At 46.8% G+C, this 25,175-nt stretch overlaps 1 protein-coding gene across 1 annotated transcript; it reads left to right on the top strand.

The window, feature by feature from the left end:
- Positions 1-2,617: 2,617 nt before the first annotated feature.
- On the top strand, positions 2,618-23,278 carry METRNL (meteorin, glial cell differentiation regulator-like). Its single transcript, XM_010008258.1, has 4 exons — positions 2,618-2,679; positions 5,034-5,422; positions 21,296-21,355; positions 22,313-23,278. The coding sequence occupies exons 1-4, from the start codon at positions 2,618-2,620 to the stop codon at positions 22,627-22,629; spliced, it is 828 nt and encodes a 275-aa protein (XP_010006560.1). The 3' UTR covers positions 22,630-23,278.
- Positions 23,279-25,175: the final 1,897 nt, after the last annotated feature.

Here is a 25,175-nt window from a genome sequence, read left to right on the forward strand (position 1 = left end):
CCCCGCACCAGCCCCGCATCCCCCGCACCCGCACCCGCTCCCCGGGAGTTTTCCCGCACTTCATCCCGCCAAGACGCTGACGAGCCCGGCGCGCAGGGGCTGCCCCAGCGGCCTCTCGTTTCCTCTCACCGCGCCGCTGTGAGAGCTCTCCAGTTCTCAAGTGTTTATCTCCCAAATTATCTCCCCTTTAATTGCCTGTAACAAGTTTACCGGGCGCGGTTGGTCCGTGCCCTCCCGCTCTGCTCGGTTTGAAACAGCAACGCTGGGAACGAGGCGGTGCTGCTGGGTCGGGTCCCTGCGCTGGAAACGTGGAACAGTTTGACTCTCATGTTCTGCTCGAATCCGACTTTGTTTGCAGTAAAAGTTTGGCTGACTTGTACCAGGAGGGTGTTCTCGAGTAGGGAGAATTCAAAGTGAGGAAACAGCTGGATTGACTTTCAGCATCATTATTTAATTGTCACTGTCTGAAACGTGCAGATGTTTGGTATTTACTTCTCTTCTGAACTTGTTTTGACTCTTGACAACTGATGTGTAGTTAATCCCAGGGAATCTCCTTCAAGGCGAGTCAGTCTGGTCAGGACCAACCCTATCAGTTCTGTGGCAGCCTCCTAATTGTATCATGTGGCTTTACCAACCAACCCTCCCCCAGAGCTGTACCTGTGTTCATCCCTAAGCATCCCAGCTGCAGGTACTCACCTGGACCCCACCACAGGGTGGGTAGTGCAGCCTGTTTTTTAAGAGACCAGTGACAAACCCCTGCAGTCTTGTCCTGTTTCCTTATTTCTGTCCTGTTTTCTTAGTGGCCAACCCTGGCACTTGAGCAGAGCTGGAACAAGCAATGCCTGGAGTACCAATTGACCAACTGGGGGGGTGATGCTTGGCAGAGAGGGGAAAAGTGGCATATTATTTGCTGTAACTGAGTTTGGGGTGAGCTGGTGGTGCCAGCCTGGACTCACTTGTCTGTTGTTCTGGGGAGCCAAAGTGGTGACAGTTTTGCTGGAGGCACATGCAAGGAGGAGCTGCCCCCACAGTTCAGTCTGGGGGGCTTCATTTGTGTGAGAGTCCTGGAGTCCAGGTGGGCAGGGAGTCTTGGGAAGGGGTGAGGTGATCCAGGCTGGCTTTGGCCTTGCTGGCAGCAAACGGGTGTTGTCAGAAATGCTGGTGCTCCTAAGACTGTTAAATATCTGCTTTGGCCTAAAAGACTAGCAGAAAGGAAGGGTAAATTGATGTACCAGCAAATATCAGCTAATGAAATAATCCAGTGTGGCTGCTAATAGCTGTGGGGTCAGAAAGGGCTCTTTATGTGGAATATAGTGTTTTGAGGTCATGTGATGCTTTCTACCTTAACTTAGGGATTTGAAGGCCAAGATGTAGTCTTTCTTTCCACAGGGAAGTTCTAGATAGTCTTGTACTGGCAGAGTTTACAGTCTAGTGATCTCCTACAGTAAACCTGAAGGTGTTTTCTCATCTTTATATGCATTTCTATGTTAAAAGCAATGATCTTGGAAGCAGAATATTCTGGATTATTTTTTTTTTCCCATTTGCTTGTGAAGAAGGGATGATTTTCTAACCCTGAGTAGCATGAAGAGCTTCACTAGGATTCCTGTAGGCATCCCTTATGCTTCCAGGGAAATCTGATGCAATGCACAGCTTGACACCTGCAATTTAAGCACTCTCAATAGGTCATAGCAGCATCTTAATAAACAGCTTGGCAGAGAGCTTCCAGGAAAGCTTTGTCCAGAAGAAGCAGGAACTTCACTATGGTGTGTATCTGGTGTGTATTACTCCTGTATGGTGTGTATGGTGTGTATTACTCCTGCTGTAACTGCAGGTTTTCTTACTGCAAAGACCTTGATGCTTTGGGCAAACGTGCTGAGAACGTGCTGGTCTGGGGTTTCTGCCTGTGGGCTGAAGGAGCAAGAATTCAGTTCTCATGTGGCTGCTGATGTCCATGCATCTTGCCCTCTGCACCACTGGATGCTCTGGAGAATTAGTGCTCTCAAGCTTGTCATCCTTAATTAGATACTTCAAATTAGGAGTGAAACTCCCCTGGGTTTGCTGAGGGGCACTGGGAGGACGTGGGTTCTGGGGCTCCTCAGAGCATCTGTAATGGAATAAATAAATAGTAGGTAATGTGAATATTCCTTCTGCTCCCTTTTTCTTTCAATAACAGCTGTTGCATGTTGCAGCCTAACAGCTCACTGCACAGGTCTTTGAGGGCAGACTGTGGCAGGGGGGCTGAAAACAGCAAGGGAGAAAAGTGAGGAGACAAATGCAGTGATTCAGGATGTCCTCATGGAGTGGTATGAGGAAGTAGTACTTGTAGAAGTCCCAATAAAGCTCACAGATCTGAAAGGGAGGATGGATGGCTTGTCCATCACTGAAACCATGAAACAGCCACCCTTTCTCCTTGCCATACACTTAAAAAAACAACACTCAAATGAGCTTAAAAAAAGGTTCCTGCACCCCCATTATTTTGTGGAAATGGTGTGTCTGATGATTAGCCAGTAAGAATATGACATGAAACAATCTCTCCATTTGGTGACACATCATTTTGACAGAAAGCAAAGTGACAGGTTTTACTGGATGGTGGTGGTTGCTGTTAAGTAAGGTGAGCATGTATTTTGAAATCTGCTTCACTTTTGAGTCATCCTTTATTATAAGTCTTAATGTGTACAGGTACTTTGCTTGATGTATCTGTCTAATAGCATCACTCTTGCCTGTGGGATATAATTGGCTTTCAGAAGATAATTTCAGAATCCACCCTGTTTTTTGTTTGAACAGCATGAATGTTTGAACAAAATGAATGTTAAAGCTTCTTTCTCTGGCAGAAATTCACTGCCTCAGTCTTGCTGGGATCACTTGCAACAGCAGTTTCACTGCATGAGTTCAGAGTTTTGCCCCTGGTATCTTCCTTCTGTTTAAACCCTCAGGCTTCAGGGTGGAATTTTCCAGCATAAATCCTGTGAAACCTTTGCAGCTTGTTTTGATGTCTTGAGTAGGAACAAGTGATGTGTGAGGTTTTTGGTCCTTTGCTGAAGGATGAGTTTTGCACTCTTTAATTTTACTTAGTTGCTACTTGCACATAAACAGAATTCTGGGGTTTCTGTTGAGTGGCATCATGCTCCTGCTGTGGTGAAAAGTGATTTTGTGGACCAGATGTGGATTTACAGTCAACTTGAAATATCCCATTGAAAGTTAACATTCCTGCATGTGTTAAGTACTACTTAATTTGAGGGCAAGAGACTAAAGGTCAAAATTTGTCCCTCTTTTCTCCTCATCTGTGTTCTTGATGTGGCTTTCAAAAATATTCAAAAGCACATGTTTGCAGACACTATTGTTATTAAATATGACTTTTTTTTTTCTGAGCTTCCTCGTGTAACCTCTATCAAGTGGGTCACACTGACACTCACAATAATGAGTCATGTCAACAGTAAATGCAAACCATATGGGTTTCTTGCCTTCTTTTACACATGGCTTCTTTTTACTTTCTAAATGCTGAATTTAAATGCTGTTCAGCACTTGAATGAATCTTTGGGATGGGGGACTGTGTATTTGAAGGTTTCTGTTGAGAAACAAGAACTTGATGTCATTACTTGTGCTATGCTAGAGAATGTTCTTTGCCACAGATTTCCTGTGTAGCCTCAGATGAGTCACTTAATCATTTTAATTTCTTTTTTTGCCCTGTCTTGGTTCATCTGCCTGCAAGTGGGAATGTTGTAAACCTTCCTGAAGTACTGCAGAACAGAGCTGTGAGCTGCATTGAAGGGTCTCATTTTGGATAGTGCTCTAGAGGCACAGAATGAAAGATGTTTACATTTGGGAACTAGGGATGCAAAGCGTAGGAGGAGAAATGAGTGATGGAGTGATTTGCTCATCCTGGCATAACAGGTTTGTGACAAGACAGGGACTAGGACCAAAGGATTTTTGCCTTATTGCCCAAATGCTGTAACCAATAAACTCAGCCTCCCATAACTTTTTCCTTCTGCAGTGTCATATTAGCTGATCACAGAGCCTGTAGAGGTGGCCCAGCATCAGTGACGGGCACCCAGGGTTGTTTGGAGCTGTCCTCAGCTCAGGCTGTGGGCAAACAAACCGTGAGGCTTTACTAGTCACCCTGCTTAGAGCGTGGCAGTTTGTTCTCCTCTCACTGGCCCTTGGGTCCCTGTGTTGCTCTCCTGTCCCACCTCTCTGATCACCACCCCCCAGAATGGCTGTTGAGGGTTAATTTTTTGCCATGGTGCTGGGTAAGGACTGAAGGTGCCTCTGTGCCCCAGTGGTGGTAACTGGCCATGTATTCTCTTTGCTGAACGCCTGTAGCTGTGTCTGCTCAGAGCCCATCAGAGCTGGGCAGTGAAAGGATAAGCTGAGCTTAAACCTCATACTGGGGAGAAGAGGGGGAGCACAGTACAGATACTGGAGAAAGCAGCATAGCTCAGTGCTTCCCCAGCCATGACTGGGCACTGCAGTGTCTTCTCCTCTCTCCCTGCCTCTCAGTTTGGAGGCTGGGGCTGCCTAGCAGAGGGTACCAGCACATCCCTTTGCTCCAGTTCACAGGGTGAGCTTGGCACGCCTCCCAGTTTCAGGATACAGACTTGGAAAGGGAACAAAGGACTTGGGGAAAGGTGGAGTGTGATCTTCGAGGCTGGAGGAGGTGCTGATTTAAGGCACCAGGGAGGAAGTTGAAGCGTCCGTGTTTTCCTCAGGAGGCACCAGGTCATTTGCCACAGCTCAGCTGATGGGCAGCGACCGAGGCTGTAGTAATTGAAAGGCTTTTGATCATGTGTTTATATCCTATTTAATTTTGAAGTCAATTACTAGTGGTTTGACTTCTTTCGGGAGATGATTTCAAGCTGTCCTGTAATATTCAGGTTGCATTCTTGCAAGAGACAAGCCCTTCTGACCACTGCTGAGCTGGATGGGCTGATTCTTGGGACTGTGCCAGGTCTCCTGCATGTGTTGCTTTCAGGTGATGACCATCCCATTGCTGCCTCTGTCATTTCCCTAACTTTTCTTCTTCATTCTTCCCCCAGTGGCTTAACTCACGAGTCTCACAGGAAGGATGTGGAACAGGTCTACCTCCGCTGTTCCGAAGGGTCCATCGAGTGGATGTATCCCACGGGAGCCCTCATAGTCAACCTGCGACCCAACACTTCACCTGCCTCTTACAAACACTTGACTGTTTGCATAAAGCCCTTCAAGAACTCTGCAGGAGCAAATATTTATTTGGAAAAAACTGGAGAATTGAAACTCTTGGTCCGAGATGGAGATCGCAGCCCCAGCAAAGTCTATTGCTTTGGCTATGATCAGGGGGGGCTGTTTATTGAGGCCACCCCTCAGCAGGACATTAGCAGGAAGATCACAGGCTTCCAGTACGAGCTGATGAGCAAGGGGATTGCATCTGATTTGCACACAGTTTCTGGTGAGTCCTGGGATATCGGTCAGATTTTAACACACTGTACTGGATGCGTAACAGATGGCAGAGTGAGTGGGAGAGGCTGGCTCTGAGTTTCATGTGCTTTTAAGGACATGTTTTATAAACAGGCTATTGCAGAATAATATTTATTTTTTTTTCTGTTTGGTTTGTTGTTGTTGTTGATTTTTGGAAGCTGGTAGCACAGGCTGATTTCCAGATTATTTTTTAAGGGCTACATGGCAAACGATTCTCCCTCTGTAGCAGTGGGGTGAATCACAGGAGCTGGATTTACCCTACAATGAACTCCAGCCTGAACTGGGCTTCTGAGCCTCACTCTTAACAGTTTTCTAACTCCTCCTTCACTCAGGTTTTAGGGCCGTGCTGCATGTTTTGAATAATAAACATTTAAACAAGAAGGAACTCCTTTTCCGTGTTTGTTTTTTTTTCCTCTGAACTAGTGCTGCTACTTGCTGACCTAATTTTATTTATTTGTTTGTTTTTTAACAAGGAAAATGGTGTGTTCCTTCCTCAGCTCTGCCTCTTACACTGTCTTGGCATTGCTGTGCTATGGCAGAGCTCTCCAACAATACTTTTAAAATGCTGGTGTTGTTTTGTCTCTCAGCCACCATGAAAAGAAAGTTTTGCAGGGAGGAGTTTTAGGCCAAGGAGAAGCTTGTGGGAAGGAGGGGTGGATCAACTGAAAGAGTTTGCAAGCCTGTAAAGTCTGATGCTAACTAGCAGGTAAATACCAGTTTGGAAACAACAGCTCTAGGTGTAACCTAGTTATGCAAATCAATTAGACACTTTGAGAAGAAAAGCTGACATTTGTGGGGATGGCAGCAGGAAGGGGAAATTCTCTTTATACTGGGATATCTGGTTCGTGCCTCTCCTGCATTCAGAATTGCCTCTAGCTTTTATCCCTAGGGAGACTTCCAGAATAGCCTGAGGAATAGCAGGTCTAGGGCACTTTGTCCCGAATGACTGGGAGGTTTCAAGGTATTTTAAGTTGCCAGGGTGGCAACTAGATCTCTCTTTTGAAATGGGAGGGGGAGGGTCCTCACTGCACACTTGGAATGATTTGGCCCAGGGTAAAACCCGATGCAGAGTGAGCCCAAGATGCTGTAGGTGGGCTCTGGGTCCCACCTGCTTTCCCTGGGATGCTACTTGCCAAGCCGTGCTGGGGCTGGTCCAGCTGCACCTTCCAGGCACTGCAGCCCTCAGCCTTTTTCTGGGAGAAGTGATTGCAGAGCTTGAGTCCCATCCTCTCCCCTTCCCTGCCTCCCTTCCACGCCAGGACTCGGGTTGTACGTTTGTGCACATCAATTCACTTAGTGTTATTTTCTTTATTTTGTTTATTTTTTTGGTACATCTCTTGGTTAGGCTGAGAGGGAACAGTTCCCAGCTCAGCAGGGTGGTGGGTGGCTGAGGGCTGATGCAGTAACCCCAGTAACTGACAGATGGCGTGTTTGCCATTAAAACAAATAACTATAAATACAAATATTCAAATATTTCAGTTGCCCTCTTCACTCTTGCCCTGTGTACACCTTGCAGCTTCATGTCCAGCGTTCTGCCTTTTGAGCAGGTTCCTGTGCTGCTGCCTGGTACAAGTGCTGCAACAGGAGCAGGGGATCTGCTGCAGGGCTGCTTTCCCAGCAAGATCATTTCTGCAGGGATGAATATGCTGTGCAGAATGTTAGCTATGTAGTGAAATTCCATTGCAGAAGACATTAAATACATTGTTTAATCAGTTATTTAGAGAATGTTCCCAGATTCAGTGCTTCTTTCTTTGCCAGGCTGTGAGGATGGAGACACAGGCAGTGACAGGTCACTGTGACTTACCAGAAAAAGTCCTATACTTCTTTTTTTCTTTTCCCTCCCAAAAAAAAGTGGAAGTTGCAGTTGCATCTAACAAAATCATAGGCAAGAAATAGTGCTTATCACTGCTGTTTCTAGGTTGCACATAGATCAGGGTTTTCCTGAGCTGTGCTCCAGAGGCCTCAGTGCTGGCCTCACTTCACACCACCAGCCAGCACAAGCTGCTGTGTTTTCAGAACCAAGTGCTCTTCATTCCACATCAAGTCTTCGGGGCTTTTAGAGCTGATGGGTGTTTTCTTCAGAGACTTTCAGAAGTCAAACTGAGGACTGAATCCAATTACAGCCTTCCCCTTTGATAGGCATATTAAATCACTTTTTTTTCCCCCGACTGCTGTATTTTCAGCTGTAACAGACACTGGTTGGATTTCAGTGCTGTCTTATAAAACTCTGTGGTAGGCTCTCAGCTTCACGCTCCAAGTGGCTTGTTTGGACAGAAGAAGTTTTTTAATAGTTCATCAGCAGAGGCTTCAGGGCAAACTGGGGATCTCTATTGTCTCTTAAATTACTTGTCTTGCCTTTCTTTTTTTTTTTTAAGGATCCCCAGACTCTGGGGAGGGGTGAAAACATGATGAAAATGCCATACATGACTCTTTCCACTACTCAGTCAGATGAGCACTTTTATTCTCCTATAAATATCTATATGTCTGGGGAAACTGCCAAAGAGCTGCCTTGTGAGGCTTTCATAGAGCAATATATCTGGGGCTCTTTGCAGTTTGTGGACCTCTTCTGCAGCTACTTCTGGTTTTTCTGTGAAACCTCCAAATAAATGCCCTTCCCTGAGCTGGGCTGATGGAGGGGAAGTTAACCATCAATTGCCTGAAATCTCTGACTTCTTCATCGGAGAGGAGGCTCAAGGCAGAGGCAGGTGCTGACCTTAAAGGAGCTGCAAGCTGGATTGAAGGCTCTGCATTTCTCTCCAACCATACTCCTGTCCCTGGGTCACAAACGAGCTGGCTGAGCTCAGAGCTGCAGGGTGGGGGAGTGAGGAGCTGGCAGGACGTGGGGAGGGGTGACACAGACCTGAGCTGCTGCTGCAGGCAGGGGTGAGATGTGCTGGGCAGAGCAGGCTCATTTCCTGGGCTTGCTGGGTGCTGCAAGGACCCAAAGTCACAGATATTGCCTTACAACTGCAGAGTGGGGGAAATGCCTGTTATAAAAGACCCAGGTGTAGGACTCAGTAATGCAGCCCTTTCCTTGTGCAATAATTACTCCCTAACAACTTCTAACTCGCTAACAACTTTCCCTAAATGTGTGTTTGTTTCCTGATGATAATTATTGCACTCTGCCCTTGAGTTTACTCTCTCTTCCTAACCTGGCATCCCAGCTCTGATTAAAGAATATAAGTCATCTGTTTAATACTTTAATGACCTGTTGTGTCCTCAGAGTCCTGACATTGCAGGGTGCATCAACAAATCAGCAATGCTTGGCAGGGTGCCCGTGGTTTAATTAGAAAACCTCAAGTTTTATTAGTTTGCAGTCATTCTTTCCCACTTAATCAGAGTCTAGCAAATAATTCAGTAGAAAACATGCACAGGTTCTCAATTGGCCTTTCCCTTTTCTCGAGAAGCTTGGATGACAGGGTGTACCCTTACAGTTTTCCAGATGTTTGGGGTTTAACCCTTTTCTTGGCTTTGAGTTTGCCTTAGCACATTCTCCTGGGGCTTCCCTAACTGTAGGAAATATTTGTTGTAGGCTGATGTGTTTTGATTCAGATTGCTGAACTTTGGCACAGGATAGCTTTTTCTCTGATAGTAACCAGCAAAAAAGCACATTTCTGGGGCATTGTAGTTTCTTAAACTGGGAAGAGGAGTGAAGGCAGGCATGGTACAGTGATTGGCACCATGTAATGGGAGTGAGTAGTCCCTAAGAAGAGTCACCTTGACAATTCAGACATCCTGATGGGTGTGTTCTCTTGATACCCGAAGTGTTGGGTGACTGAAAGTGCTTTTGATTTTAGATTAGGTTTTGGATTGAGCCCTGTATGATTCTCATCCACACTGATGGTCCATTAACTTCAGCTCTGAAGCCTTGGTGTTTGCCCAGCTGAAGAACTGAGGCACTGTGACATTTTGGCCCAAGGCCATCTGAGAAGCAGTAGAACTTGTTTAAGTTGTTGAATTCTGTTGCTTCTAGTAATTTCTGCTTTTGCTGGAAGAAAATACTCTGGGTCTCTCCTATACTGGCAAGTAGATGGAGGTTTTGGCAAAAGTGGTGTTTGGCCATATAGTTCCTAGAAGTTTTCTAAAGATGTTGGACCCACGTGAGTGTCTCAGCTCCAGTGGAGCACGTGCCTGGTCTCAGCCTGCCTTCCACCACAGCAAGCTGCTTGGATTAAATTCCTATGAAAAGTGGGAAGGCCCCTTGAGAGTCATTTGCTTTTTAAGTTCTTCAGCTTCTGCTCAACTAATCTGAAACAAGAATCTGTAGGTTTGACCTAACGCTTTGGAGAGGAAGGTCAATCCTCTTCCTCCCCTCCCACCAAACAAACTTTATTTTCTTACCTAAAGTCTGTGTTTCCAGAGTGTCCCTTCCAAGCTCTGGATCTGGATTTCTGTGAGCTGACTAGTTTGCTTTTCCCATTGCATGCTCATGGGGATGTCTGTGATTTGGCTGTTAGAGCTGAGGAGGTGAATTGAAAGCCCTTTCATTACCCACCTGCTTTTGTGTAGTAAAGAAGTAAAACTTTAACAAAAATGTCCCTTTATCTTGATGGCATCTACTTAGTGTAGGTTCTAGTAACTATTTTATATGCTTTCTTTATTAATGCTGGGTACCTGGCTAAGAATATTTATAGATAGGAGGTGCAGCACTCAAGTGGGTGTCTGAAAAACAAGGCAAAACTGGATAAATCCAGTTAACTAATGAAGAACAGTATTCAGCTATTTCCTGTATGCTGTTAATTCAGTGGCCTGAGAAAACAGATTGAAAATTAAGAAATCTCAGAAGTATTTGGGCTCTACCAGTGTTTCTACTAACAAATGGCTTTCTGAAGCACCCCTCTTAACTTTTCATCCTTAATGCAGCTTGGGGTTGGCAGAGGAGGGGCACCCATATCTCTGCAGGTCTCTCTCCGAGCGCTGCTGGCAGCAGCTCCTCATCTCCTGCTTTTCTCTAGTTGCTCCCAAGTATCTATTTATTTTTAACATTTCTTTCTTGAAGGCTGCATGTGCTGCTCAGCTCTGTAGCCTGAAGCAGTAGATGCACTGGTTTATTTTTCACTTCTCCCTGGAGTGGAAACACCCTTGCTTTTCATGCCAGAGGTGGGTGAGCAAGGGTCTGTGTCAGGCCTGCTGTGCTGGTGCCAGGGCTCTGCCAGTGTGGGAATCACTGGTCCCCACCCTGCTCATCACTGTTAGCCAGAGAGGTGCTGAGAAAAGGCACTTGGAACACTGAAACTGGAAGTCCCCAAGACCATTATGCTTAGCACAGGTTCTGCTGGAGTCACTGCGACCGTCTGAGGTGTCGGTACCGTGCTGGGTGGGAGCAGGGCTGGGGATCCTAGCACCCCCCAGTTTCCTTCACTGGAGAAAACTCTCATACCTCTGGGAGTTAAGCTGTCTTAGAGGAAAAAAAGCAAATCTGAGCAGAGTCTGGGTTGGTTTGTACAGAACCAAATTCTTACTGTGCTCTTCCCAGCTGGATTTGCTGGCAAAATGCAGGAGGAGCAAAGCAAAGCCCAAGGACCTGTTCTGCATCACTGAGATCATGGGGTCTGGGGGGCATCTGGGGCAGCTTCTCTGCAGCTGAAGGTTTGCTGCTGCTTCTGTTGCTTTTTCTCTTAACAGGTCAGCAGCAAGTTTTGAGAGAAAACCACCAGAAAAGAGCCTTAAATACAGTTCAAAAAAGCCTTCAATTATTTGCCTTGTAAGGGACCATTCTGACACTCCTACTTTAGGAGATGTTATTTTCTGAATAGTTTTTTGTGCTCTCCCCCTCAGGAAGGTTTTTTGTAGTGACTTTGATGTCTTTTCCCATAGTGAAGTATGATACAAAGCTTGATACAAAGTCACTTTTAAGGAAAGATGAAACAGCATTCCCTAATCCCTTATGTATTTGAAAAAGCACTTTTTAAGCTAGTTTTTGAGGGCATTCTGAGTGTCATGGGTCAACATCTAAACTGGCCAGGCTGGCTGCTGTATAACAGAGCCTGGAGTGGGATTAATTCTGAGGAGCTGGAAACCTGCCCTAATTGTTCATGTGCCCAGTGTGGTCAGATTTGCAGCAAATGATTGACTGGGGGGAAGAGTTTGAGAGCAAAGTTTTTGGGTTTCTTCCTGTGTGAAGTGACTTCAAGGTGCAGTTCTGGTGCTCAGGGGGCACACGTGCTCTTACACCTCCTAAAATTGAGCATGAGTGAGGTTTGGGGGGTCTGAGCCTCAAGCAGGTGAAAAATGTTGAAGGGAGAAGTCTTCACCTCAAAATAAACAAAGTTGGAGGGATGCCCTAAGTTAATCTCTCCTTCCCCAAAATTAAATGAGCTTGACAGCAGTCTCCTCTGGCCCTGCTTGTCCTTTGATGTTGCCAAGCCAGTAGCTGGTTTTGCAGTGGGCAGAGAAGGTGACAATGGAGCTGCAGTGATAAATACACAGCTGCAGGGGAGAGGAGGGCAGAAAACAGCTCATTTTTGCTAGAGTGGCCACAAATGCCGTTGGCTTATTTCTCAGCTCAGTGGGCAGTCAAAACCAATAAGCAGTCAGGTGTATTGTCTGGGCAGCTGGGGCTCTGCTTTGCTCTGACCTTTGTGTATTGCAGGAGATAGTCCCACAAACAGATTTGCAATCCAACCCAGTTGCTTGGCAGTCTTTAATAATGCTCTGTGCTCGCTCTGCAAAACTGTTTAGTTTGCTGATTCCTGAGGCTGTAGTTAAAGAGGGGATGGGAGGGCAGGGGAACCACATTCCTCTTCCCCCACTCCCCCCTGCCCCTCTTCCCTAAGGAATAAGAAACTTAATGAAAGATGGGCCAAATTTTTCCTGTGTTAGGGCCTTGCTTTGCAGGACAGAACAATCTCTTTTGTCCTACTCTGTTGTAGAAGCCAGAAAATATACACTGGAATATTGCACGGGTACTTGGATGCTGCCCTGGACCCTGTGATGTTCTAAATGTGACCTTGGGAGGGTTCATACTGGGTCAGGAAAGGTGCTGCCCTGTGACCAGCAGCTTTGATCCAGCAGTAACTTCTGCTGATTCAAATTTGTGGAAGGGCTTTTTTGTAGGGGTTGTGTGGGCACCTCCTCAGGTATCTTTCTGCACCACTCTGGTAACTTCATAGATGGGCTTTGGGCATTGACTCCTGCAACAGGCATAAGCTCTGGTGTTTGCCCATGTCCTTTCTGGCCCACAGCCCTGCTGCTGGGAGACTGGTAGTGGTGGGTAGTGCTGAGCTATGCAGAGGAAGCCTGGCCTGGCTTTCCATTCCTTTAATCCCCCCAGGGTCTTTCCCTGTTGTATAGGATGCACCTCTGCCCCTCCAGAACTGTTAGTAGCTTTGCACCAACCTCATCTGTGTGTAAGTGGATGTGAGAGATTTAAGGCAAAAAGAAGAAAAAAGTCCAGGCTGATGTAGAACTGGTGAATGATTTAATATGAAAAATACACGTGTGCTGTTAAGTAAAAAGCATGTACATATCTTCAAGCTTTTCCTGTTATGAATGGAAAACTTTTAGTAACCTTTTTTGGGTTGACTGAACAGCATTAAAACATTGAAGATCTCACTGTGTGAGATGTAGCCCTTCCACCTTCTCCCTCAAGAACAGGCTGATCAAATAAATGTTGTTTAAAAATGAAAACTGTCCTTGGCTCTTCAGAGCTCTCTCACATACCCCAAACAATTTTATTTCTAGGAACAGGAAGGAGAAGGACCTGTGTGAGGGCACATATTTTGCCTTTTTTTATTAAGACTCACTTAATCTTTGATCTGTCATTACTTCACTCTCAGGGTTTAACTTTAACCAGCCACTTGTTACTTAATTCTATTGCCCTGCTTCATAGGAGGCATTAATGGCCCAGGCTGAGGAGGCAGGGGGGGTTTGTGCTCCTGGTGGGTGGGCAGCCTGGTCCTGGCTCCAGCTTCTCTGGCCCTGGCAGGGGCAGAAGCAGCTCTGTCCCCAGACCTGTGTGTCTGGCTGCACAGCTTCCCCCAGCACTGGGGTAAAAACCATTGGACTGTTTGATTTTTCTGCCCTGCAAGCACCTCCTGACACCTCAGCTGAGGGTTCTCTTGGCTCTCAGGGCAAAGCCAAATGAGACACCAAACCTTGTGTTTTCTCAGGTCAGACTGGTGTGTGCTTTCACCACCCTTTGGGATGACTTTTTCTTTAGAAGAAAAATGAAATCTTTCTCTGAGTGAATTTTGGAAGGGACGAGCCCTAAATCCTTCTGGGTCTTGAGCAGTAGAAATCGTTGCGTGGGGCTGCAGCCTCCTGTGTGGGGCAGCCAGGAGGGAGGTCCTGCCCCTGCCCTTCCTCTGCTCCCTGCTCAGTGGAGACCTAAGGAGCTCCTCAACTGTCTGGAGGCACCTCTGCCTTCCAGCAACTCAGCCTGCTCAGCACTTCCCATTCCTAATCCCCCTTGGCAGCAGCGGTGGGTTCAAGGAAGGAGAGAGATGTTTTCTGTGAGATAAACATATATATGTGTATTTTTAATGGTTTTTTATTGGTGTCTTGGGTACAAACAGCAGGAGAAATTCCCAGCAGTTCCCTTGCTGTCTGCTTTTCTCTTTAATCACATTTAGGAAGGGGAGAGGGAAAGCAAAGACATGGCAGATCACAGATGCTGCTTGCACAGAAATGGGGACTCGAACATTTGCAGCCTCCTCTTGCTTGCTGGGCCCTCTCTTTGCCACTGCAATTCAGACAGAGGGAATCTAACTGAAAAATCTGATCTGCTGAGTAGGGCTTTTTGGACTGCAAGCTGGACTGTAACTGAGGGGTTTTATAGGTCTGGTGATGCCGTGGGTAAGTGCAGGGGCTGGGCTGGGAGTTGGCACCTGCCCTGCTACCCAGTGGGGTGGGATTGCTGCCCACCTCAGCACCAAGGCTTTGCCATGGCAGGATGGGAACCCAGCCCTGCTGGGTGAACACTGCTCTGGGGCTGAGGGGCTGGAGGGACAAGGTCAGGGTCAGGGTGGTGATGGAGGCTGAGCTGTGCCTGTTGGCACAGGGTGGGAGGGGAGGCAGGGAAGGGTGGGAGATGGTGTTTGGGATGGGTATATTTCTTTCCTGATGGAGCAATAAGCTGGGACAGAAAGAAGTGTCTTGAAGAAATGACACTGCTCAGAATTTCCCCTGCCTTGGTGCAACTCCTGCATGGGCCTGGAGGTAGAGTTTGATAGTGTCTAATGCTGCTTAAGTAAAAGCTGCTCTGAGGGTTTGTTTTTTTAAAAAAAAATTTAAACAAATGGCTGTTTGTGTTCCTAGCTGACCTTTCAGCTCATTTGTTAGAATGGGTGCTGGATCTTGGACCTGCACAAAGGCACTGACTGCAATCCCACAGGATCCTTCCTTACTCTGTAGCTGCTGGGCCAAGTTTCATTTTGAAAGCTGTTGCAAATGGAGCCTGCCCAGTACCAAATCTCTTCCTCACACTGTTTACATAAACAGTCATCTTTGGTACTTCAGTACCCTTTTGGAAGGCATTTCTGTGAAAAGATAAGCTTCTGCTTTATGATCTCTTGTCTTAATGTTTCTCAGAACACAAAGGTCATCACATCTCCACTGGTGAGGTTACAATATGCTTTTTTATTTTTTCTTTGCAGGAAGGAAGTGGTGTTAACTCAGTTCTCTTGGCAGCACCCATGCCACAGCACGTGAAAGGCTGCATTTCATTACACTTCTTTGCAGGTTTAATTTGCTCTTGGCCAGTGTCTGTATTTTCCAAGTTAGTTCTGGAAACTTGTACGTAGGTGCAAGTTGTACTGAATGTTTGAGATGGGTGAAGTCAAGGAGCTGGAGTTGACACTTTCTGAAGAGGTGACATCACCAATGCCCTGCTTCATGTGGGGAAGTCAGGGGAGAAGGTCCATTGCAGCATCATGGCTTTGGTCCAGCTGCTGAATCACCATCTTGTCCCATACCAAATCTTGGCTGTGCTTTGGCTGTAGGAGAAGGGAGTCTTGGAGTTTTGTGTCTTTGCTTATGATCCTTGTCTTGAGCTGCCTTTTCTGTTCAGCACAGGGACTCAGATTCATTTTCTAGCAAATACGGGGATGAATTCTGCTGCCTTCAGAAGAGCACTAAGCTCTCACAGTATGTTATTCATGGCATTACCCTCCTATTTATGGTAGAAGCACAATCCCTTGGGATCCCATGTCCAAGGCTTATTGAGCCAAGGGGCTGGGAGTAGCTCAAGTCTTGTCTTTGCTCCCTGACTTGGCATTTTCCTACACTGGCTGAAGTGCAGTGCTTGCAGAAAGTCCTGTAATCCTATCCCATCCAAAGACAGGAAAACGTTGTAACACAGAAGAGTGATGAGGGAGCTCCTCTGTGTGTTGTGGCCAGGTGTCAGCAACTTCCAGCCCAGCTGTGGAGATGCTCTGTGTCATCTGGCCATGTTTTCCCCCTCTGCCTGCTGAATGCAGGTGTGCTGGGTGCAGCCCTGCTGCCCTCAGCTCCCAGCCAGCACCTCCAGTTTAAACTGGAGGTGCATTGATGTGCAGATGCATTGGTGTAGTTCAGATGGTGTTTCTGGGGGGAGGTTGTAAGTGTTTTGGGGTTGAACATTATTTGGCTTGCTCAGGAAGAGCTTTCTGAGGGGGTCAGGAAAGTCAAAGGTGTATCTAGAAAGGAGATGACCAGTAAAAGCCTTGTAAACCAGGGTGGTTGTCAAATTCTTGTCCCTCTCCACTGCAAAGCAGCAGATCTTTTTTACTTGGTGTATGGGCTGGGAGAGGTTTGTTTTGTGGCAGAAGTATTGCCTCTTCAGAGAGGAACCCTAGGCAAACACTAGGAAGAAATCAATACAAGGATTTATTCCAATTTTTAATTAGTTAAAGCAGGATCAAGGCAAGATTTATTTTTTTCTTGCTCATATGATGTTTGCCCTTAAGCTCTTCTCTCCCAGCTACATCACTGATCCAAGAATTGACTGAAACAGTCATTTCTGCTTAGGACTCAGAAAAATGATTGAGAAATGCACCATCATTGGAGAAACCCCACCTCTATTTTTATGATTGCCCTCAGAAGTTTGTGCTCCTGTTTCCAGGAAGGAGCCTCATCCTCTGATGCCCTTTCCAGTACGGTTGCAATTACAGACCTGCCAGGAAGAACTTGAAGGGTGTGGGTGGGTTCTTGGGTTCTTTTTTTCTTTGTTGTTTTTTTCTTTTTTGTTCCATAGGAACTAACTAATGGTGATGTCAGGCTGAAAGCTTTCATCTGGAGATGGGTCTGCTGTGACCCTGCACTGGTACATCTCGAGGTGCTGCAGCAGGGACTGGTTTGGCTTAAATCAACCTGCCCTGTGGTGAGGCCCAGTTGAATCTCTTCTGCTAAGTATGCAAGAAAAAAAGGCTGCTTCTTTTAATCCAAAGGTTTAAGCCTAGAACAAACAGAAAAATAATGTTCCAACCCTGCCTGGGCCTTCTCAGGAGCTTTTGCTACATAAAAGGTCTGGTTGCCCTTCAAAGGGTTATTCAGAAGTACAGCCCTGTGGGTGATGTGTGCCACGGAAACTGGGAGGGCAGATAAACCACCTTGTTTCCCTCCCCCACCATCCACACCTCCACCACAGCACCCACCCCAGCTGCTGAGCAAAACCAAAGGGTATTCCTCGGTGAAGTGGTTTTCTGCAGTGACTTGGTGCTGAACATTTCCACTTGTGCTGAGAGGCTGCCTCTCTTCCTGAGCACCTGGCCCGAGCAGTGCTGTGTGTTCAGCAGAGCCTACCCAGGGATGTAGGGTGGATGGAGAAGAGTCTTTTGGGCCTAATAAGTGGGGCTTTGGGACAGCGGGTAGAGACCTGCAGCCTGGTTCATCTGGTCTTGAAAGCTGTGAGGTTCTGGAGCGTGTTGAGAACAGATGTAGGGCAGAGGAGACTTCTTGCATATGGGCTGGAAGCTGGTTTTGGGGTAAGGTGAGGTCAGTCGGACCCATGGGTGGCTGCTGAAACACAAATGTTTCCAAAGGAGATCAGACCCATTCATGTGCTTTCTGTGATGTCTGCAGCCTGAGCCAGCACGTCTCACTTTGGCTGTGTCCTGCAGGGAGCTGTCATCCTAAGCCATGATGATGGCCCTTCCAATAACCCTCTTCTTCTATTTGCAGAGGATAGAAATGTCTTAAACCAAAGGAGGAAGGTCTGGAGCCTGATGTGAAGGGCCGGAGTTGTGTGTGTGTGCTGAGGAAGGCAACACCTGCCCACAGCTCTCAGGGCAGAGGGGACTCACTCAATTGCAGCCCCTAAATCCACCCCCAGTACCTTTGTAGACAACTTCCCTCCCTAGTGCTGAGCTGGGGACCTTCTGGAGCCCATGGCATCTCCTCGGGGCACATCCCTCTCCCTTCCCGAGCAGAGGGGACCAGCCCCGTGTCTCAGAAGCTGTTGGCCAACAAGTGCAGTCTATTGTTAGCACCGCCACGTCCTCCTGGGTAACACCAGGTTCAGAGGGCAAATCGCTCCGAGCAGCTGGGACATGACTGCTGGCTCGTGAGGAATGATGTAATTACATCTCCCTCTGCGGGGAGGTGAACAGAGAGGCCTTGGGAGGCACCGGGCCGGGGTGGTGGAGGGAGAGGGCTGCCTCAGGTTACTTCAGGTCAGGATGCTGTCAAAATCCATCAAAGGCATTCCCAGGAGCGAGGTGCACAATGCAGGCTTTATGCCCCGCTGGTGGAGCCAAGTTAGAGGCCTCTGGGCCTCAGAGGCTTCCATGAAATGGTGCTTTTCTCTCTTCTTGGTGGCTTTGGGTTTTTTTTCCCACCCTTCCCCTGCTGCTGCATGAATTAAATCTCTTTGGCTTATCAAGTTTAAAGGAATCGGAGCAGCTGATGTTGTTGTTGTTGTTGTTGCAAGTTCACAGACTTGTTTGTTGGACGCGAGAAGCTGGGCAGGCCTGGGGACGTCCCTGGGGAGCTGGGCACCTGGCAAGCACAGCCCTGGTGTTTGGGAACCCAGCCCGTTGCCCCAGAAAGGGAACACCTTCACCTGCTGTGCTTTTTTTTGTGTTGTTTTCTTTTTATAGTAACAAGGATGTTTCCCAGTTCAGCCTGAGGTGTGTGTGTTGTTCTGACCTAGGGATGGAGGGAAAACACCTGCTGCCCCATCCCAGAGTGAGCCAGCACGGAACTGCAGCAGCAACCAGTGACTGGGGGCATAAACACACAGATACCTTAATGACCAGGATTCAAAAGAAAGTGTAGGCATTGCCTCCTCGTGAGGATTTGGTTTCTTTTTATGAGACTGCATAGGAAGGAGGCTTTGGTTGTAGGAGTGAGTGTTATTTGCTTTTTAATGGTCCATTTCCCTCGGCAGCAATCCTTCACGACTCGCTTTCCATCTGTGCTTGCATACCTTGTTTTTGCCACTTGCAAGATCTATTTGATACTCTGTGAATGCACATGTGGGAGTTGTTCCACAGAAGAGGATTTCTGTACTTCAAATGTCTAGTATTGCAGCGATGGGTGGTGGTAAATGGTTGTTAAATAAGCTTGCATGCCAGCAAACTGCTGTGAGTCAGCGTGGATCTCGAGTAAGTTTTAAAGTAATGATCTAGTGTGAGCAATGCTGAGCACTTTTAATTTCCTTTTGCATTTAAAAAGTATGCAGGAGTTTGCCTAGAGTCCACAATTAAAATGATTCTGTGTATACATGGAGATCTGTTAATTTGATTTATTATAGTGTCAGTCTGCTTAAATGGAAGGAACCACTTTTAAGTATTTTGGTTTTAATCTTTAATGCTGTTGCTTGTGTTGCTCTCTTTTTGGGAACAAAAATGCCTTAGTCATTTTGTTTTTTTCAGTTTTCTGGTGGGGTTGGATGAACTACAGAGATGTCTGGTCTAAACCAAGACTGTTTTCATTTAGACTTTAAAAGGCCAAGATGTCTTTTTATTATTAGATTTTTGCAGAGCAAAATATCTGAAATCCAGTGTCTGAAATCCAGCTGTTTATTTCTGAGGATGTTTGTCAGTTGTGTTCTGTTTTAGAGCTTCTCTCAGTATCAAAATGCTGTAGGATGGACTTGGGTCTGCAAGTTACCTCCATTTGGTTGCCCCAACTCAGCTTCTGATCAGAGAGGGGCTGGGGACCAGGGGCACCCATCTGCCTGAATTTGGTGGGTGCCATGAATGAAATGGCTCTAGAGTAGGATGTTATGTGACATGCAGTTTTCTCTGTCAGATGAAGAGTGGATGTTTGGTCTAGCTACTACTCAAAATCTCTTGAGTCTAAAAATTAAAATGTCTTTAAACTGGATTTATTGTAATACTCCAGTTTTGCCCAGGCTCTGCCTGGCTCTGTGTTTCTCATACTAGCTTCCAAACTTTTCCAAAATAGAGAGCTGAAATGATATATGGGGAAATGAAGGGTGGTAAAGGCTGAGATGTTTCTGAAGGCCCTGGAGTCACTCAGACCCGACTCAATAGTAATGCCTGGTTCATCCAGATGCTTTAACAAAACTATTTTGCCTATTCCTTGTCTCTTCTTTTGGAGCTTTTTAACCTTCTTGAATTATTCCTTCAAATATCCCTGTCCAGAAATGTGCGTTTTACGTTCTCTTTAATCCTATTAAACAGCGTGTTACACTGTGTATTAATCATCTGACTGGAGCAAATCTGGTGGATTTGGTTCAATAATCCTTCTTTCTGGATCACTGCCTTTCTGGGACCTTGGAAAAATAAAGAGCTTTGCTGTGTCTTACGTTAAAGAAAGGCTTGTGCTGTCTAACAGAGGAAGGCTAATAGAGCTGAGGGTTGTAGGCACCAGCTACTCCTTGTTTAGACTGCTTGAAATGTCCTTCTTAGTGCAAGGGATAAACTTCTCCGGGAAGCAGGCGGGGGTGAGAGGAAGGGTGTGACTGTTTGGGAATCTGGTAACTAAGTGTTTTCAGATGTTGAGGTTAAAAAATGAAATTTTAGGGGGGATGGGGAGGAGGGGGGGACTGCGTGAAGAAATTTGCTGTTGCCCCAGCTCTTCACCTCCTCTCCAGCCTTTGCTGGAGCCTTTGCCTGTTCCAGGCAAAGCAGCCCACTTGGTGTGGTTTCATTTTGCTTCAAGATGCCATGACTGAAAGCTGTGGGCTCTGAGCCTGGGGCTGCCAATGGACAGACTTCATTAGCATCTCTGGGCAGGGCAGGCCCTGATAGTAAGCAAATTCCTGAACTCAATAGGGTATTACAGAAACATCTGTATTGCAACTAGAGTACCTTCTCCTCAGAAATAGCTGGCTGAGTACAAAGAGGAGCCACATTCTTGCATTGATTAGATTAGACCAGATATCCAAATGTTTCCAGCAGTCCAGGAAATGGTCTGTGTGCTGCTCCAGCTCCAGCAGATACAGCCTCGAGTTTCCTCTTTGCCTTGACGCCCTCAAACACATGTGCTGGGTTTTTTTTCCTCTCCCCCACTCTGTAACCTCCTGGATCTTTGATGTGGTGATAAACTAAATGGCTTGTGCAATAGCCCTTGATAGAGATTGTAAGAAAGAAGCTTTGCCATATGAGTTTAGAAGGCACATGATCTTCAAAGCCTTTGCCAGAGCTTTGAGTTTTCCAGCAGAGCACGCTGCAAATGTGCCCAGTATCAAAACACACTTTGCAAAAGTGCAGCGAGTGTGTGGGGTGGTTGCTAGATAATATATCCCAGAAGGAGCCTTAAAGAGATCCATATTCCTACTTACACACGCAGATCTCCTGAGGGCTGTAGCCTCCATTTCTTGTAATGCTGTTGATGCCTGACAGGTCCACCTCACGTCCCTGTGTCTTGTGTGCCCCCCATTTTTGTTTAGTTTAAATACAGGTTTATTTAATGACTATGATCTAGTCCTTTGCTGACTCTGACCCTCTCTCTCCAGCTCCCTGCCGACCATGCAGTGACACAGAAGTCCTCTTGGCTGTCTGCACTAGTGATTTTGGTGAGTTGTTGCTTCCCCTCTCCCTCCTCCCACCCCCAGGGTGGGTCACTTGAATGTGACATCCATAAACACTGATGGACACCCACCTTACGTGTGGTAACTTCTACCAGCAATAAGTGCTGGCTTAAAGGGGCTGTGTGCATGGGAGAGGGAGGAGGACCTGATGTGAAGGACATCAAAGCCATGTGCTTGGCTGGCACTTCCCCAGGGGAACAGAGAATGACCCAGCAACCAAAAGTCAAAGATTTGGGTGCATCTAGGAGAGGCCTGCACTCGCTGCCCTAACATAGGCTGTTGACCTAAAGTTTCAATAAATTCTCCCTGCTTTTAAAGGGGAAATTATTATCAGCTGGCATCTGTCATGGCTGAAGAGCAGATGGTGCCTCGTCAGGGAGCGTTACGCACGTGTCTTGTTGCTAGAACTCTTGATCATGATCCATGTTGCTCTTCTGATGTAATTCTTCTTGTGTTTACATTTCATATGTGGGTGCCCTTTGCTGGACAGGTTACAAACATAAACTGTAACAAATAATAGAATTGTAGAATGGTTTGGCTTGGAAGGGACCTTAAAGATCTTTTAATTCCAACCCCTCTGCATGGGCAGGGACACCTCCCACCAGCCCAGGCTGCTCCAAGCCCCATCCAACCTGCCCTTCAACACTGCCAGGGATGGGGCAGCCACAGCTTCCCTGGGCAACCTGGGCCAGGCTCTCACCACCCTCACAGTGAGGAATTTCTTCCTGATACCCAACCTAAATCTCCCCTCTTCCAGTTTTAATCCATATGCTGGAGGTTACTCATATAATCAGCTCTAAAAATAACAAAGGACCAAAACTGGGGCTGCTGCAGTGAAATCAGTTCCCCTTGAGCTGCGTGGTTGCACAGGGCTGAGTTTGGAGCTGGTTCTTCCAGAGGAGTTTTGGGTAACTCTTCCTGATGTCCTTTTTCTGTTTGCAGTGATCAGAGGCTCCATTCAAGACGTAACGAACAAGGCAGAAGAACAAGAATCCATCATTCACGTTGGTGTCAACAAACTGTACAGGCAGAAGAGCAAAGTCTTCCAGCTCACGAGGGAGAGTGGGAACTGGCGAGGACAAATAAAGACCCTGCTGGAGTGTGGGGTGAAACCAGGAGATGGAGACTTCCTCTTCACAGGACGCATGCACTTTGGGGAGGCCAGGCTGGGCTGCGCCCCCCGCTTCAAAGACTTCCAAAGGATGTACAGAGAGGCAAAAGACAAGGGGCTAAACCCCTGCGAAATCGGCCCCGATTGAAGTCCCCTGTTTGGCTGAAGATCTCCTGGAGCCTTTGGCTAGGAATGTTTCCTGGCTGCAGTGAAAACTCTGAACAAAACTGCTAACAGAGAGCGTGGACAGACCTGGAGGCAGGCGGAGCCCCCAGGACACGTCTGCAGCCTGTGGGGCTGTTGGACTAAGGAAGCAACAGAGGTACGAGCTCAGAAGGCTGCCAAGCAAGCAAGGCTGGATTTTTAACCAATCTTGTCCTTATGAATTAAGTTATTATATTTTTTTAGTGACTTCCTTAGGAAAACAAACTGAGAAAACTCCCATGTCTTAATAAAAAAAACCCAAATGAAAGCCAACATGCCTTTGTATCTTTTTAATACTAATTTTTAAAAATGTCTTAAGCTGATGTAGCATTTGGTTTGGCATATCCTGTATAAATGGCCAAGAATGTGATAGAGCAAGGGAAAAAACCCAACAGACATCTTAACATTGATGCTTTGTAAAAAGCTTGGTGTACAATTCAAAGTTGTTTCTTATGACAGAAATTTATGGAGCCAAACTCTTGTGTGTGTGTTCTTCTTTTTTATTTGAAAGAATGTACAATTGCTGCCTGCAATTTTTTGTCCAGGCTGGCAAATTCTTTCCATTCCAGAGAAATAAAGGTCCCTGGATTTGACACATGCTGTTTAAAATCTTTATATTCTTTTTTCTTTTTTTTTTTTTCCTCTCTGTAAGGCTGATCTCAGCTAGTCCAGATGTGCTCATAGATCAATTCTGGGCAGCTCACTTCTTTTGTGGCTTCTCTGAGCAGCAACAGTTCCTGTGAGGCATTGGGAACCGCAGTGTTTTTCAAAGGGGAAGCATGAGCTATTTTTGGAGATTTTCAGCCACGTGTCCAGGCAAGGCTCTAAGTGTTCTTCTCTCCGAAGCCTATGGGGTTATTTTGGGAAGGGCTCCAAAGAGCAGGCTGCCCATTCGTGTTCAGCTTGAAGCTTTTCCTTGTGCTGGCTTGGCCAGGTGGATGGTGGTGCCTGCCTGGGAGTCCCCAGGCCAGGACCAGGCCACCTTGTGAAAAATAAACACTTTATTAAGGATGGGTCACTTCTGCAGGCAGTGCCTGACAGGAGATACAGTAGCTCTCCCCCCTTGCTCAGTCCCATCATTCCCCAAAACACTGCAGTTCATCACTTTAATGGTGCCTTTCCAAAGATTTTTAACCTCTTGCCCATGTTTATTCTTCAGCACTTTCTGCTGCTCCAACTTTTATTTTAGGCCATCAGGTTCTTTAAATAGAAAGTTTCCACTTAGTGACTCTTCTTGCCTCATCCCTCGTGTCTCCTTCATGTAACTTGTTTCTGAGCCTTGTTGAGGGTTTCTGGAGTGACTCAGATCATGGTCTTCTCAGGTGGACACAGGAGTTCTGAGATGGATGGCACAGAGATGTCCCACAAGACTTACCAGGGTGAAAAAAACTAGGATTGTACCAACATATTGGCCTGAAGTGGAACCAAAAATCCCTCTGAAAGTATTTCTGTAGGTTTGTTCTGTGGGCCTGTTTCTTTATCTGCACTGAGATGATCCTAAGAGACTCCAGGGGACTTTGGCTACTTCTGCAAAGACCTTTAAACCCTCTTTAGCACCATCTTCCTGCTGCTTTCCCCCTGGCTGCCTTCCAGCCTCCTGAAAGCAAAGCAGCAAACCCACCATCCCATTCTGTGTGGCTCCCCCTGTCCTGCTTTGAGTTTCAAGAGAAGCAGGACAGGGTTGGTGAGGGGAGAAATGATTCACTTTTTGTCCTCAGCCTCCTCCAGCCCCTCTCCTGTGGCATTGCTTCCACTTCCAGGGATCTCAGCTCAGCCTTTGGGAGGCTTTGAAAAAATGATTCTGTGATTTAGCAGCAGGATGGTAATTCCCAGGTACATCTAAGGAGGCATTTCAGAAGCCCTGTCCCCAACCTCTCCTCTGCTATTGTGTTCCATGAGCTTTCTTCAGTGCACTGGTTGCTGGCAGGGTGAGGAGAGAACGACATGTTCCTGGAATTGTCTCCAACCTGCCCACTCTCCCTGTGTGAGGCTGCAGGAGTGAGGGGAAGAGGCTGAATTAAATGTTCAGCTAGTATTTGTGAGGGCAGTGCTAGCAAAATACAAGCTGTCAGGGAGGCTTTGGCCCTGGAACCTCAGCTTTGGCTGCAGTTTGATTTTTATTGCAGTTTAAGTTGTTTGCAGACCTTTCTTCTTTTTTTCCTTCATACCCTTTGAAGCACTTGGAGCCAAGCACTGAACTGGTGCCTGCCCTTGCTCCAGTGTCTTGTTTGCCTGTCCAAGGAGTAGGGCTGTGCCTTCCCCCACCTGCACTGGTCCTGGCTCTGCTCCCTGCTGAGTTGCTCTCCTCCAAGAAGCTGCCTGTGTCCTGTCAGCTCCTTGGAAGTCCTCAGCAGGAGAGGAAATGTCACCTTGCTTGTTTTTGCTGCTTCAGCTCCACAGCAAACTGCTGAGCTGCAGAGCTCTGTAGTGGGTCCCTGTCCATCACAGTGACAGGTTTGCACCCCTGCAATTATGGAGCATTGCAGGGAG

The sequence above is a fragment of the Chaetura pelagica genome, unplaced genomic scaffold (assembly GCF_000747805.2).
Source record: "Chaetura pelagica isolate M959 unplaced genomic scaffold, ChaPel_1.0 scaffold471, whole genome shotgun sequence".
NCBI lineage: Eukaryota > Metazoa > Chordata > Aves > Apodiformes > Apodidae > Chaetura > Chaetura pelagica.